This window comes from Anomalospiza imberbis, chromosome 10 (assembly GCF_031753505.1).
Source record: "Anomalospiza imberbis isolate Cuckoo-Finch-1a 21T00152 chromosome 10, ASM3175350v1, whole genome shotgun sequence".
NCBI classification, from domain to species: domain Eukaryota; kingdom Metazoa; phylum Chordata; class Aves; order Passeriformes; family Viduidae; genus Anomalospiza; species Anomalospiza imberbis.
In genome coordinates, this window is record NC_089690.1 from 11,884,794 (window position 1) to 11,899,847 (window position 15,054).

General features: G+C 44.7%; 1 protein-coding gene across 2 annotated transcripts in view; it reads right to left on the reverse strand.

The window, feature by feature from the left end:
* Positions 1–1,289: 1,289 nt before the first annotated feature.
* Positions 1,290–15,054, reverse strand: part of MB21D2 (Mab-21 domain containing 2) — a 60,862-nt gene continuing 47,097 nt past the window's right edge. For both annotated transcript variants that reach the window (XM_068200690.1, XM_068200691.1), the window contains exon 2: positions 1,290–4,954. In XM_068200690.1, the coding sequence (XP_068056791.1) occupies positions 3,690–4,954 (1,265 nt within the window). In that variant the 3' untranslated portion in view covers positions 1,290–3,689. The remainder of the gene's footprint in view (positions 4,955–15,054) is intronic.

Sequence of the window (15,054 nt, forward strand, 5' to 3'; positions counted from 1 at the left end):
CAGAGATTGCAGGCTGACATAAAGCTCTTAGTCTCCTGTTCCCTTCTGCCTTCAAATAAGTTCTCCCAACACAGCACAGAGTAACCCCCGTTAGCTGGTGGTTCTGCCACCTCTGCAGCAGCTCAGGTGTCCTTCTGAAGAAGTGACAGCTTTTTCAGCATCTCCCAGAACTTACAACAGCTGGAACCAGTCAAATTAGCTGCTTCTCCCACTGCCCTACTTGAGAGAAACCCTATGGAAAGAGAAAAGGCAAAAGCATGTTCCAAAGTAGGACCAGAGCCAGGATGCCCAAGGAGGATCACACTAGGAGATGGAAGAGGAGCCTCTAAAGGGCACTTTTCCTTCCTCCCCACCTTTCTGATGCCTCAAAACCAGACCCACTTGGCTGGGACTCCCTCCCTTTTAACCCTGCAGGAGTCAGTAACTCACAGACTCACAAAGGATTCATCCTACATGCCGCCAACCCCTCACAAACTGTCCCAGTCCTTTTGCAACCTCACTCAGGACAAGGAGCACTCAGGACAGGGAGAAGTCAGCAGAAAGGTGGCTAATGGGCAAAAGGAAAAGAAAAAAAGAAATCTCATCTGCCATAGCAGTGGGTGCAGAGCTGGAGCTCCCATGGAGACACTGCCTCACAGCAGGGACTTGTGAGGCACTCTTGACATCAGCAGGGAAGATGCCTACATTGCTAATTTAAAGCAAATTCCCTCTTATTTCAGTGTTTGTCAGTTTGGCCAAGTCTCTAACCCCATGGGGCTGAGTGCTCTAAAATGCTTGTGTGAATGACTTTCAAGAACTCTCTAATAGGAAAAGCACCATGGTTTCCTCAAAACTTGCAGAGAGAAGTAAAGAGTAAAAGGTCATTGGTATCTAAACCCACTGACTACTTTGAAATCCCACACAGAGACTTCTGCACTTCACAAGTCTGTGCCAGTATATACTCAAAGGCAAGAGGGGACAACAGAAAAGGAAGAAAATAGTCTTTTGTATTCTCTAATACACAAAACATTTGTCACCTCTGGGCTGGCAGCTTGCTTCATTAAGTTAGCTATAGTACATGGAGAGGAGCAAATACTAGACAGATACAAACATACTGCAGATTAGGATTCTGTCTCCTGGGAAGACAGATGATCCAGGTAGAGCATATAACATTCGCACAAACCTACCTGGAAAACTGCTTTTCAGTCCAGTAAAATGTCAAGCCTCCATTCCCCCACAAAAAAAAAACCCCAAAAAAAAAACCAAACCCAAAAAAACCAACACACAGAATGCAGGAAGAACAAGGTGGATACTTTTCAAAATCTTTTTTTAATTAAAACCAAAAAAAGGAGCACACACCAGAGCTTGACATGGGCTAGTCAAACTGCTGGTCACCAGGAGGTTGAACTGGCGTGAGGAAGGCTGTGTTTCTGCATATCTCAGGAGCACTGGCACAGACAATAGGTCTCTTGGGAGAGTACTCTGCCTGCCAGGCTACTGCTGCTTTGTGCTGAGCAGATTTCTCACGTGGTGATGGCAAACTTCATCCTGCAGCCCAGACTCTTCTTTCAACAAACAGAAGTCCCAGAGACTGGGGAAGAAACCACTTCAAAAAATCTGCATTTTCCACGCACTTCTGGAGAGGATTCCCCGTTTTTTCTCCTGCCTCCCCCAGGCAGGATTCACAGGTTTATATGGAAACTCATCTTTGGCAATAGCCACACGGGTAGGACCCGGCTCTGCTTCTGCTGAAGCCAATCCATGTCCTTTCCCGGACCAAACTGCAGCTGCACTGGGGCTCATGATCAAGAGCAAATTGTGCTTTAAGGTTAAATCCTCATCCACTCCATCAGGCCAGCAACTTCTGAGAGCTTCTTGTAATCGTGTACCAGTAAATTCAGGTAAATGTGAACATCTTGGCTATAGCAATGGGGTGAAGTTTTCAATTATGCCCAAGAGATGGAGGAGCTGAAGTTTTAAGACATGACTTGGGCACTAGATCAGGTATTGAAACCTCCCTGCCATCTAATAAAGCAGTTGCCAAAGCTATTGGTGTGCTGCTCCACCAGCCTGGTTTCCTTACCACAAAGGCTGGACTGAAAAAGTGACACATTTTTCATACACAATTTTTATCAGTTAGAATTTACTAGATATGCACCTCATTTGTCTGTCAAATATTTTAAAAATACTTCAACCTGCTCTAATAATCACATTTTAACACATGCATCAAGTTTGGATCAGAACAGCGTCTCTGGGATAATCAGTAAGCCCAAATTGCTTATTTAAGGCCTAAATATCAGTCACTGGCCAGCCAGCCACAATAAGTCACTCTATCCTTGAACTCTTGGAATTATTTTTGGCTCAGACTAACCCTTGTTACCATACATCTTACCCTACACACAGAAGAAAAGTGTATGTGTTTTTCAAGGCTACTGTTGCACCACAAGTTTACATACAAACACAACTTTTGCAAACATGAGACCAGAGTGAGATCTCCCACGTCCCAGGGTGAGTCAGAAAGTTCTCAGGAGTCCAGGGAATGGTAACTGCCAGAAAGGATCAGGCCTAATACATGCATTAGAGAAGCAAGGTAGCTCCTTTGCTGGAGGTCTGGCTGATTCACTTTGCACATACCACTGCTTTAGCATTACATCCTTATCTACTGGTAAAACCTGTTTCAACAACATGCAATACATATTAATGCAATATGCACTGCAACACACAATACGCATCCAAAGAAATATGCCAATGCAAAACTCTGACTGCTCACACATAGCCAGGCTAACAAGGAAGTCTTTTACAAAAGACAATCAAGAAATCACCTGAAACCATGAGACCGGAGGGGTCTCAAGCAATCAGCAATATTGAGACCTAATAACAGATGCTAATTCATGAAAGAAACACAAACAGTGGGACTGAGGTAATGGCAGAGATTTCATTAGTGCAATTACATTTAAAATGGTATGTTCTTTAATAGAATTTAAATAAGGCTTTGAATAATTACACACACTAAAACTAACATTCCATAACCTTATTCCGCATGGAAAAGCAGCAGAAACAACCCTCTGGACTGTACAAGGTCCAATTAATGAACAATTACATTCAAAAAGTAGATCAAAACAGAAACAACTCTTTCCCCAAAAAGCTGCATCATCATGTCTAAAGTCAGCTTTGTCCCCTATATCAGAAATGTGAAGAACAGATGAACTGGGCTTCAGCCCAGTAGATTTGGCCTCATCAGATTACCAGCAGTGCTTTCCAACCCAGCCTCTCCTCATTTCTTTAGGGTGATGGAAGCTCATGGAAAAAGAAGTGAATTTCTGAAGCAACAGAAGGTGAGTTGTCCTTTCTCCCAGCCCAACAATGTACATAAATTATGGAAGCTTGGAAAAAACCCCTACATTACACTGTGGCTTGTGTTTACGATGCATGTCCTCCTTTAGAAACTACTCACAGACAATGGGGCAGGGTGGGTGGAAAAAAAAAAAAAGCAGCATATGAAATAGTAATATACTGTTCCAAAATCTGCACTGTCCTGCAGAAACAGGATTTATAATTTGTTCAGATTGTTCTCAACAGATCCAATCTATGCTGGATATGTAGAAACCAAGATACTAAGTCATCAAGGAAAACCAAATTAAAAAACCTGCACACTGCAAGAGTTTTAAAAAACAAAACAAATAAAAATCCCAGGAAACGCTGACAAAAGCTCAGAAAAATTTATCATCAATTCTGAAGTGGGGCCTTGTGACATCATCTGGATTAATGAAGACAGAGATGGACTTTCCGGGGTTCTCAGTCACTAGCTGTTGCAACTTTTTGGCTAACCGGTCATCAGGCTGGTTGGGGTCCCCTCCGTCGGACTGTGGGGAGGGGATGCTGGTGGTGCTGCCCCGCCGCTGGAGCTCCAGGGTGAGCCTGTTGGCTGCCTTGACGTGCTCGATGGCAGTTCGGAGGTGCTCGGCAGGGTCGGAGCGCACCGAGGACAGCTTCCGTGCGTGGAGCATCACGGTGTCTTCGGAGAGGTGCTCCAGCATGTTGCACTGCGGGATGAAGTAGTTAGGGCACATCTTGTTGACCAAGCAGTGCTGGAGATCATCAATGAGACCCAGGAGGAAATGGGCTGCATAATCCTCCTGGGCCAGGTAGCTGGCTGGCAGCCTGTCACAAGCCCACAGCATCATGCTCCGCAGGTGATATGGACTAATGGCTTTGGGGCGGGACAGCAGTTTGATGATGATGGCTTTGCAGGCCTGGTAGGCTTGCATGAGGCTGCTGGAGATGCACTTTTTCAGCTGCACTTCACTCCTGGCAAATGACAGCCTCCATTCATTGTCCTTCTTCCCCTTGTAGGAACATGCAGGCACTAAGTAAAACCCACTTATGACTTCTTCCTCCGTGATCTTCCCATCCCAGAAGTGGTTCTCCATCAGCCAGCTCTGTGCCACAGCTGGCCAGCCTTTGAAGGACACCACAGGGACAATGTCATACAGCATGCGGCTGCTGCCCACTCCCAAAATAATGGATATGATAGTCCCGTTCTTTTCTACCTTCTCCACCTTTGGCATCCCTCGTTGGGGCTTTTTCTGGATCTCAGAGAGCACAATGCTAATGGATTCATAGAACCAGTCTGCAACTTTTGTTGGGGAGAAGAAGTAATTGGTAGCTCCATTGATATGGTCCACGATTGTGCAGCAGTCCTTCCATTTGCTGATGGTTCCTTCGTCGAACAGGCGCAGGCTCAGCCAGGAGTGGCACAGGGCCGAGTGGCGCATGTCCAGCGTGACCGGCTGGTTGCGGTCATGCAGCTTCAGCGCAGGCACCAGCAGGGTGAAGTCCATGTCATAGTCTGTGCCCCGGGCATAAACATTCAGCTCATCGAGGTCAATGTCCACCACACCTTCCCGCACGCCGCCTGACAGCAGCAGATACTCGTTGGCTACAGGCAGCTTCTGGTCGAGTTTCTGAACCATGCCTGAAAAAGACAGAGAGAGAAGTCCTTTCAAAAAAGGCAAACACATCCAGGATCTAACCAGGATTAAAACCCATTCCATACCCAGCAGGAAAAAAAGCAACCAGAGGTATCTATAACTTTTGGTGTGGCAAAAACATACATCAAGCTCAGCATTCAGACAGCCTTTGGTCTCACCTGACTTAGGGCAGGACCTTCCCTGCATTCCTGGAATGCGTGAAGTCCATCCTAAACATCACATTTCAAGCAATGGAAAAAAGCAGCAGCCGCTGGTGAAACACAGCAAAGCTACTTCCAGAACTAAATGTAACTTTTTAAACACCTACTAAACCAGTTTTCACCATATTGACATTCATTTCCAGAGTATCCAAATGTTTCACCCAACACTCCATAGAGAAAAGAGAATATTAATTGACTCGCTGTTCTTATTTTCTCTCTGGTGTAGAAAAAAGCTGGATCAGCATCAGGGAGTTGGTTTGTTCATGACTGAATGAATAGCTACAAATGTTAGTTCAAGCGGGTCTGATTTTACAATCTGCTTTACATCTACTGATGAACAAGGCAACATGAACAAAAGAAATGCATCCTTCTCTTATGGGCGAATGGAGCAGGCTAAATGATCAGGCAGTTAGAGAAGCCAGCTCTGAAACTGGCTCTTCAAGCTGCAATGACATAAAATATCTGATCAGCTCCCCAGAACACAGACATGAAGACAGATTTTTACTTTCAGCACCAAAACCAGGCATGGCATTCACCCTGCAGTGCCCGTACCAGTTGTACAAAGCCAGCTTTTCAGTGGGAATTCTATAAATACATCCCACTATACTGTGTCCATAGAACATGAACAGCAGACTGGGAAGAGACTCTACACAGAAGCTGAGATATTAGCACCTCATTCAGTGTTCAAATTAGGCTTAAAATTGAGCTCTGCACTTCAACTGCTCTGCAGTCTGCTCCTGCTTTCTGGGCTGTTTCACTGCTGGTGTTCCTCTTGTGGTTAAATGCTTTTGGTTGCTTCCCAGCATCAATTCAGCCTCCACACCTCAGCCATGAGGGAACAAAGGCCAGTGGTTCTGAATGGAGATGCTGAAGCTGTTATAAGCACTGCAAAAGGGATAGATTTTACTCCTTACAAGTACAAATGCACTAGTTTCTGCTGGCATGCAATCCTGACTCCAGCTTCTGAAAGGCAATATGGTTTGTTTACATCAAGCATGGTCAAATGGACAACTTCCATTAAAAGGAAGCTAGTCTTAGAGAGACAGCAAGGGGAATAACTAGCCAGAGGCATAAGAGAGTGAGCCAGAAAGCTGCCAGTCACTCTGTCAGCCCAGAAATCACAGGCAGACACATCAGGAATGTGAAAGACAAATGATCAGCACTACAGTCTGAGTACCCATCCTGTCATAGTCCCAGTGACTGCAGAGCCTTTCCTGAGGTAATGCATCCCTGTAGGATCACAGACACTGCCTGTACTGAGTGGGTCACCCTAGCAGAGAGCAGCAGCAGCACCGCAAGGCACTGAGGGCTGCACTAGGCTGAGTGGCACTGCAGTGCTTTCAGAGAGACTCACCTGTCCCTTCCTGCATGCTAGGACAGCAACAAGGAAACACCACTGGCATGCATATAGGTGAGCCATGACCAGAGCAAAATCTAAAGCTCCGTGGACACTGATTCCTTGGGAAAGCCAAGAAGATTGTAGGAGGAGGCCTCTGTGTGAAGCAAAATGCATCTTGGCGCAATATTCAGTGTACCTGAAACCTCCCATGTGAAATTCCTTGTTAAATACACTTTACCTGTTTCATTCCTTCCAAGAGCACTGGACCCAGTCCATTTTGCTGCACTGAGCTGGGATGATTTTCCTACCAGGCAGGCAAGGACCTAAACCCTTCCATTTCATGCAGCTCCAGGGGCTGCAATAGAAGGAAATAGCTCTAAAAGAGTGCTAAGAAACTCTTCCTGCTAAATCCTGAGCTAATCCCATTCTGCGATCTTGCCACATGCTGCCCTGTTCATCCTCAAAGGGTAATAACTAAGAAAAGCTTCTGTCAACCTCAAAAACATTTTCTGAGGCTTAGACACACAGTGAGCTATGTTACCCTGATCTGTGGAGCGGCAAAGTCTTGCACAGGCTTCTCTATCCCAGAGGCCAAATAAGTAGCAGTCTCTCTTTTCTGTACCCAGGAGGGGTTTTCTAATGGGTACCTAAATTGACGTGACTTCTGCAGACACTACTGACACACTGCCTCTGAATCCTGTCCCTGAACCAGTGCAAGCAGCCTTAGTGTTTTACACCTCTGTTAGAAGTTGAGTCCAATACCCATGGAGTGGAGTCTGGATCAATCACATCACAGGGACAGGGAGAAATTTTTTTTTCCCCCCAAAGATTAATGTACTACTGGCCCTTACTGTGGGGAAGCACAGCTATTCATGATATGAAGGGTTCTGATGGCCCATCCTGCCTCTACACTCAACCAAAATTTCCCCTCAGGATGGTGGTCTGCAGCACCTGCCATGCAGATCCACAGATGTTCCTGAGACAGGCAGACAAAATGTAATTATCCTACAGAAGAAATTGTTCAAACCTATGGGATTCAATAAGGGATACATTTTTCTAAATATTTTTAAACTTAAAGGATGAAAAATGCTCTGCAATGGGCCCTTTGCACCAGAACATCTATCCCAGAGTCTTCAACTAAAAAAGAAAATCAGGATTTTTCCAAAGAGATTCCCCACTACAAAATCTGCTGTTGGTTGAGTTGCTCTCCTTGGCCTGAAGAGATCCTTTGTCCTTACATGGGAGCAATAGAGTTGATAGTCTAACCCCATTCAAACAGCAGCAAGTGGGACTCAAGCCCTGTCTTCTGTACACTGTCAATGAGTCACTTGATTTTCCCTCTCCAGAACTCTAGACCTACCAGCAGAAGAGAAATATTGAAAAATAGTAAGGAAACGGTTACAGGAAAAGATCTAATATATCATCAATATCTCTCTACCTGGCTGGCTGCAGTTTAAATTCAAACCCTTGGGCACTGCTTGGCACAGAATTTCCCCTTCAAGTCCCGAACCAGCAACATCTGCAGCTCTGCCACAGAACAAGAGAAGGAATTTTTGCTAAATGATCACAGCAGCATTGCTGATCCAACTGAAGTGGTGGAGCAGGGAGTTGAGATAAGGTCCCCTTGAGGAAAGTATATTTAGAATATGCATAGAATGTTCTATAAATAGTTGAGCTGGCCAAATTCAGGATTACCTAAGGCTTTAGGGGTTTGCAGTGTCTTCAAACTGACCCCCTTGCTCACAAATCTATTTAAAATGTGAAGGGATTTCAAGGAATCCCATCAACCAACACTGTGTGACACCCACAACCCTGTCACAAAGCTTTCACCCCAAGCTTCTACAGTCCATGAATGTACAACAGCAGTAGGCACTCCAGTTCAGCAAGCATGTAAGTGCAAATACAAAGTAAAATACCAAGACTGGCACTCAACCCAAGTACTTAGTAACATCAGTGGGCAGTTTGAGCTCTGTTCTTTTCATCTCAGTCCCAGGACCACCTGGGAGGAGGAGGCAATAGGGGTTACAGAAAAACTAATTAAATTTATAGAAGAACGGTGCAGTTGTCTGTAAAGACCAAACCAGAATTTGTAGGGTCAAACACACAAAATAAATTTTAGCTGAAGGACCAGCTCTCATGGTATTAAAGTAGGTTCACTGATACATAAGAAGCCTCTTGCTGCTGCCAGGCAAAACACATACTTTGCAGTAGTACCTTTTGTGACACTGAAAAGGTTGTTTGGCAAAGCTAAGTGAGAGACTGTGCACCGTTACCACTTCTTTCTAAAGGAGTTCTGTTTTTCTAGACATGTAACTAATTTAAGATCTTCCCAAGCTATTAAATTTGACATTCTAACAGGTGAGTATGCTTGCAAGCATGAGAAGGCAAGGACTGTAAGAATCAGGAGCACCACCTGTAGGCCAGGCTTGCTAATTGGTTTACTAAACACGAATTCAGAGGAACACAGGTGAGCAAGTGAGTTCTACCAACAGAATGTCATTCCTTTGTTGTTTCTTCAGCGTCAGGAAAAAAAGTATTTATTTCTACTTCAAGCACTAAGATACAAATAGAATAAAAACAGAGAAAAGAGATTTTACTTTATATAACACCTACATTTGGGACACATCCTTGAATGAACTGTGACTCTGATGCAGATGACACAGAGACTATTCTTCCCATTAAAAACAAAAAAAACATAGTGCAAAGATTACAGAATTTCAGATGAACAGATTTCATGACCATTGCAGTGTGTGCTGGGATCCACTACTATTTCATGATTAGCTTTGTGTAAATAAGGAGGAACACACAGATTTGTCTTTGAAGAAACTGATCACAAGAAAAGTATTACATAAAGACTTATTTCTAACATATGCATTTCCTAATTCTGGGTTTCTTCTTGAAGCCTTTCTTCCTGATGCTTTAGATGTGCAACCATTGCCACCAAAAGGATTCATGGCAAAACAAGATGCTGTTCTGTTAGTATAACTTGGTCTCATTAAACTGAATAGGGTGATGGTCTGGGCAGTGACTGAATTCAGGAGGCTTCTCCTGCATGGGAACTAGAGAGAGGTCAAAGGAGCAGTGGGGGGCTCAGAAAGGTTCCACAGAGGAGAATCAGCAGAACCTTGCACACAGAAGAAGCCTATCACAGGAATTCCTCTGAGAGCCAAGCCAGACCCAGGCACTAACTGATGTATGCCCCTCTCGAGTTCCCTGGCAGCCTAGGGAGAAGATATATAGAAGGGATCTTTCTTATATATGTGATCTGTTCTATAGGGAAAGCTAAGAACCACTCACATACCCTACTGTCTTCCTCTTTTCTACTACTGCTTAATCCTTCCACAGGACCCAGCATGCATAGTCAAGGCTCTTGATTTTTCCTCACAGGTTCATCCTTTTTGATGCATAACCTCGAGAATACCTTTTTTCTTCTATATGAAATCATTACCATCCAGTAAATCCCAAGACCTAAGGAAGTCTGACCTCCTGGATGATCAGACAATGGCTGCTCAAACAAAAGATTTCTGCAGAGGTCTCCCAGCTATGCCTGAGCAGTGTGTGTTGAATTTCAGAGACTTTTTTAAGACAAGATGAGAGGCCACTCTGATGCATCTGGACTGTGCAGATTCTTCTGTTTCCCTTGGTAATTGCAATTCTATTTATGAGCAGCACAAGTTTTTGTTACACAGGAGAACTGGAAGAGTCAGCTCTTTAGGGGAGTCTTTAGTTACAAAGCACATTTTGAGAGGACTTGGCGGAAGCAGGCAGGGGGTGGGAGAAGAGTGGGGAGACTGAACCATGTGATACCAGTTTAGTCAAATATGGAATGCAAGAGAAGGAAGCTGCTCCTTGCAGACTGATACACCAGTGTCCTACTGATTCTGCTCCTTTTAGAAATCTTGTGACATGGTGATAGAACACACTGCAGCGCGACAGCACCCCCTCGTAAAAGAAATCAGCTTCTTTCTCCAAAGTCTTCTTTAAAAACAATCTTAAAAGTAGTGTCCCAGTTTTTTTCCATTTTTCATATGTCCTGGAGGAAGCCACTCACCTCACTGAAATCCTGTTTGGCAATGGAAAGGGGTGTTTCATGGTGCAAGCAGGAAAAAAAAAAAAAAAAAAAAAGAAAAACAAGAAAGAGCCCAGATTCAAAGGGTGAGCCTGTACAGTGAAGAGTGGTGCTGTCACAAACATCTAAACCCACTCTGGCACCAAAACCAGCAGCAGTGTTTCTGTAGTGATCGGCTTGGCTAAACCAGTCAGGGCTCAGAGACCACAACAGCAGGACCAGATTGCTCCCAGAGCTGGAAGCAGCATTTTGAGAGGAGCCCCTGCACTGCTGTGCACCTCTACTCTGGGCAGGAAGAGTTTGAGAGTCAGTTCTAAACTCATGCTGGGTTTCCAGCATGCCAGACTGCTTATTTAAGAGTCTTGTCTCCAGAGTCATATTAGCCAAACTAAGATAGGAGTGATGAAAGGTGAAAGCCTACATGGAATATAAAGTGCAAGTCAAAAAGGTGCTCTAGGGTTTGAAAAATGTGGGTAATGAGGTCTGAGAGCAGCTGAGAGGCGGAACAGAAGGAACAGGGGACAGAGAGGATAGCTATAAGAACAACTTCCTGCTACACCCCAGTTAACCCTACACACTGTGTCCATATTTTCAAATGTGCATAAGACATGAAATTCCCTTTGGAAATGGCACAAGATGCCATCTCTCCTGGAACTGCAATGCCAGAGACAAAATATGCCAGGGGACAGATTGTTTTAACAGTTCCACCCCCTGGGACTGAGAGTGCACATTTGGCAAGGGCTACACAGGGTCTAGATGGGCCATTTCTGCTCACACCCCTACAGAGCACTACTAAATATTTGGCAAGATGTTACCCTGGGGGAGACTCACCAGGATTCCTCTCTTGGAGCTGATTACAAGGTAACAGTAGTGGGCACAAACCAGGTTGAGCATCTTGAGTACAAACACATAGCTTGCAGGAGAGGCTGTTCTGCCCTTGTTTTTCCTAGTTCCTTCCCTGTTACTGAGACCCTCACAAGAGCGCAACAACCTCAGAGTGGTACACAACATGTCCATCTACTGTAGCATCCTGGCTCAGGCAACTGCTGCTGAGGGCTTTCAGAAGAGCATTAAGAGCAAGGAAAGTACAGCATAATCATTTTCCCTCTGCCATCTCCAAGCATTCTCTGACTTTGCTATTTCCCAAACCAAAGGCAGTATTTGCAGCTTTGTCTTTAATAGCACTAACAGACTTATCTGCCTGGAATGTCTCTCATTGTTTTTTAAATCAGTTATACTCTTGTTATAGTCAGTGCCTTGCAGCACCATGTTTCACAAAACACGTGTCAAAAGGACTTCCTTTTGCCAGCTTGCTAGGAAATGAAGAAAATCACCTCACCATGGCACCTTCCATAAATCACTGAAGATCTTACACAGCTTCATCAGTCATCTTTCTTCCACGTTGAAAAGGACAACTTATTTAAACTTTGTTTAGCTGCCTGTCCTGATCTGCAATTGTGTGGGCCCTGGTATTGCTACACTCAGGTGAAATGAGATGGTCAACACTGCATGACACATGAAAAGGTGACTGATGGGTAAATGCCTTCACAGTCCTCAGGGAAATACCTCAGCAGCCTTGCTTGCTAAATTAGCCCCACTTCTCTGCAGGTTTGCTCCATGTAATGGAGTCCTCCTCCCCAAAATTTAATTTCACCTTCAGGATGTTCCCCTTGTAAAGGCCAACACCAATCCCATCACGTCACAAGGGGTGTTGCTGACACTGCAAAAGGACTGTGGAAGTAGGACAGGGTAAGGTTTTGGAGACTGCACAGGGGAACAAAGTCCCCAGCCTCCCTCAGGCTCTCATCCCAATCTGAAGAGTCAGCGCCAGGTGCCTCTCACAGAAAACACGTGGCAGCTCTCCACTGATGAGCAAAGCCATTCCCTTCCAGACCTGGGAACACATTCTCCTCTCACTCCAGTCAGACACAGGGGCACAAGTACATATCAGACAGAACTTGACTCCAAGGTTGCAAAAGCACTTTGGGCTCCTCTGGGATGGTTTTGTGTTCTCAATTACTGCCTGGTATCTTTTCCCCATCCTGAAAAGGCTAAGCTGCCTCACCACTTTATGTTCTGGTGCCACTGGGCTATGCACAGAGGAATGCCACCACAACCTCACATCCTCTAAGTAACATAAGAGCCTCCACTGTAAATGCACTTTGAGCTGTTCTACCAAGACTCCTGCTTACAGCTATCAAACACAACAGAAATTCTCTCCCCAGCAGCTAAATTACCAGCTTGCTTTCTTTTCCTTTACTAGTTGTTTTCTGCAAAGATAAGTCACAGCCAAGACAAATCACAGCATCATTCCTTATGAGCTGGGCCTGAGCTAACACTGCTCATCCTCAGGGCCTGCCTTTTCTGTAATAATAGCTCTACCTTGCTGAAGAGCAGCAGGAGATTTGTCCTTGACTCAACAATTCTTCAATAAATCATCCAGAAAAGCTAAGCTTACATGTGGAGTACACGTGGTGACTAACAGCCATCAGGGAGTTGATGAATAACCACAACTGTAATTCATGTCCTTGATTTTTCCTTAAAATTTGGCTCCTGGGGTCAATGACATGATCAGAATAGCATCCCTTTCAATTGTTTTCATTCTCTTAATCTACCAATAATGAAATCTATTTAGGTTTATACAATGGGACATGTCAGAAAAAGAGGGAATGAAGGATGATTCCAGGAAACCAGCCAAGCACCAAAAGAGTGCTGGAAATCCTGAGTTCTCTGAGTACAGAAGGAAAGCAGGTGTCTTCAGAAGCCTTTCTGAGGAATGTAGTGGAGAAAATTACATGAACTGAATCTTCTCTCCAGCCCTTAGAATTCACTGGACTCCATCTGTACAGACCTGATCTGGCCCCTTCGACAAATCTGGTATCCAAACACTGGGGGAAAATAAGACAGATAGGCCAAATATGGCTGAGACAACCAATGCCAGAAGCACAATATAATTTTTCTCTGTCCTTGCAATTGAGCATGGATTGGACTAGCAAGATGAGGCAGGGAATGCAGATCTTTGTCAGAGAGTGCTGAAATCAAAAAGGCTTAAACAATACAGCTGTGTCTGAGATCATGAAGCTAAGAGCAAGCTTTCCTACAGTATCAACCAACTTCTCACCAACCACTGAGAACATGGCCAAAGCCATGCGGGGCTGGATCAAGTCACCCGTAGGAGATGCTTTTGCCAAAGCCCCATGTGCAGCATCAGCTGTATGTATGCTGGCTGGCTTTGACATTCATGCAAAATTCCTCTTCATCCACATGACCAGAAGTTGATACAGGCCAAATTTGTTGTTAGCAGAAAACAGAGCAGCTCTCCTAAGGTGAATGGAAATGTCAAGAGCATTTCTCCTTGCTTTCCATGGGAGACCGGCAGAGGAAAAACCTAAGACCTCCAAGCTTGCCTGTCCATATCCCATTGCTCCTATCATCCTGCTCCAGCTTCATCTTGCAGAGATCATATTTGACAGCACACAAAAGCCAGCAGAAGTTTCTAACCAAAATCTCAGATTTTACAGCCTTTTTTTTTTTTCAGGTGAGCACCATCATCTGTCAAAGATCACAGCAGGAAGCACTGTGTGGATTTGATCTCCATCAAGCACCAAGCCCACAACCCCAGCAGCTGTCAAGGATCTCTTATCCCTGCAGCACAGGCAGTGGCCAGGAAGCATGGAACCGAATAATTAGAGTAAAAGAGAAAGGGAAAAGCAGTAGGGTAGAAACTGGGCCACCTTGTGTGAAGGTATGCAGTAAAATGCCACTGTCATTTTGGCACAGGACAGCAAAGGTGAAATGCAGTCACCTGAAGAAGGCAACAGTAAGAAGTCACATTGCCAGGTGGCCCTGAAAGATGCAGGTATTGCAACTGCCCTCCCTCCAGCGTAAGGTGTGGATTGGCTGGTGGGAAGGAGGAGCTGGTGGAGCTGGCAGTGCTCACTGGCCAATGCCCTGAAAGCATTTGGAGTGAGATGAAGGCTGTATTTTTGGAGCCATTCTCTGTTACCTGGAGCAGGCCTTGAAATGCCCTTTGCACAGAACTCCCATCCCGTTTTGCCCACTCTGCTCACTCAGGAGAAGTTCCAAGAGAACAACCACATCTGTTGCAAAGCCTTTTTGTGCTTACCTGGAATGAAATAAAGCCTCACACACATATTTATTTAAAGAAAGGCCTGGTGATCTCTTGGATCATCAGGATGAAATTTACATTGCAAGGTGAAGGAGGGAGGAGAAAGCAAAATTGTTGCTGATCAAATATAAAATTCGTGAAGTATGTTCCAGGAAGCTGTCCCTGCCAATAGCCTGGTCCCAAAGTAATGTCTCATCTAAAAATCTAATGGAACAATGGCATGAGCAAGATTTGGATCCAGATACTGTCAGAAATGCATGCAAAAGACCTCACAAACTAGGACCTCAAAGTCTTCTTGTAACAGAAAGCTGATGACAATCAAAGCTCATTCTTCAAATCTCATCTCC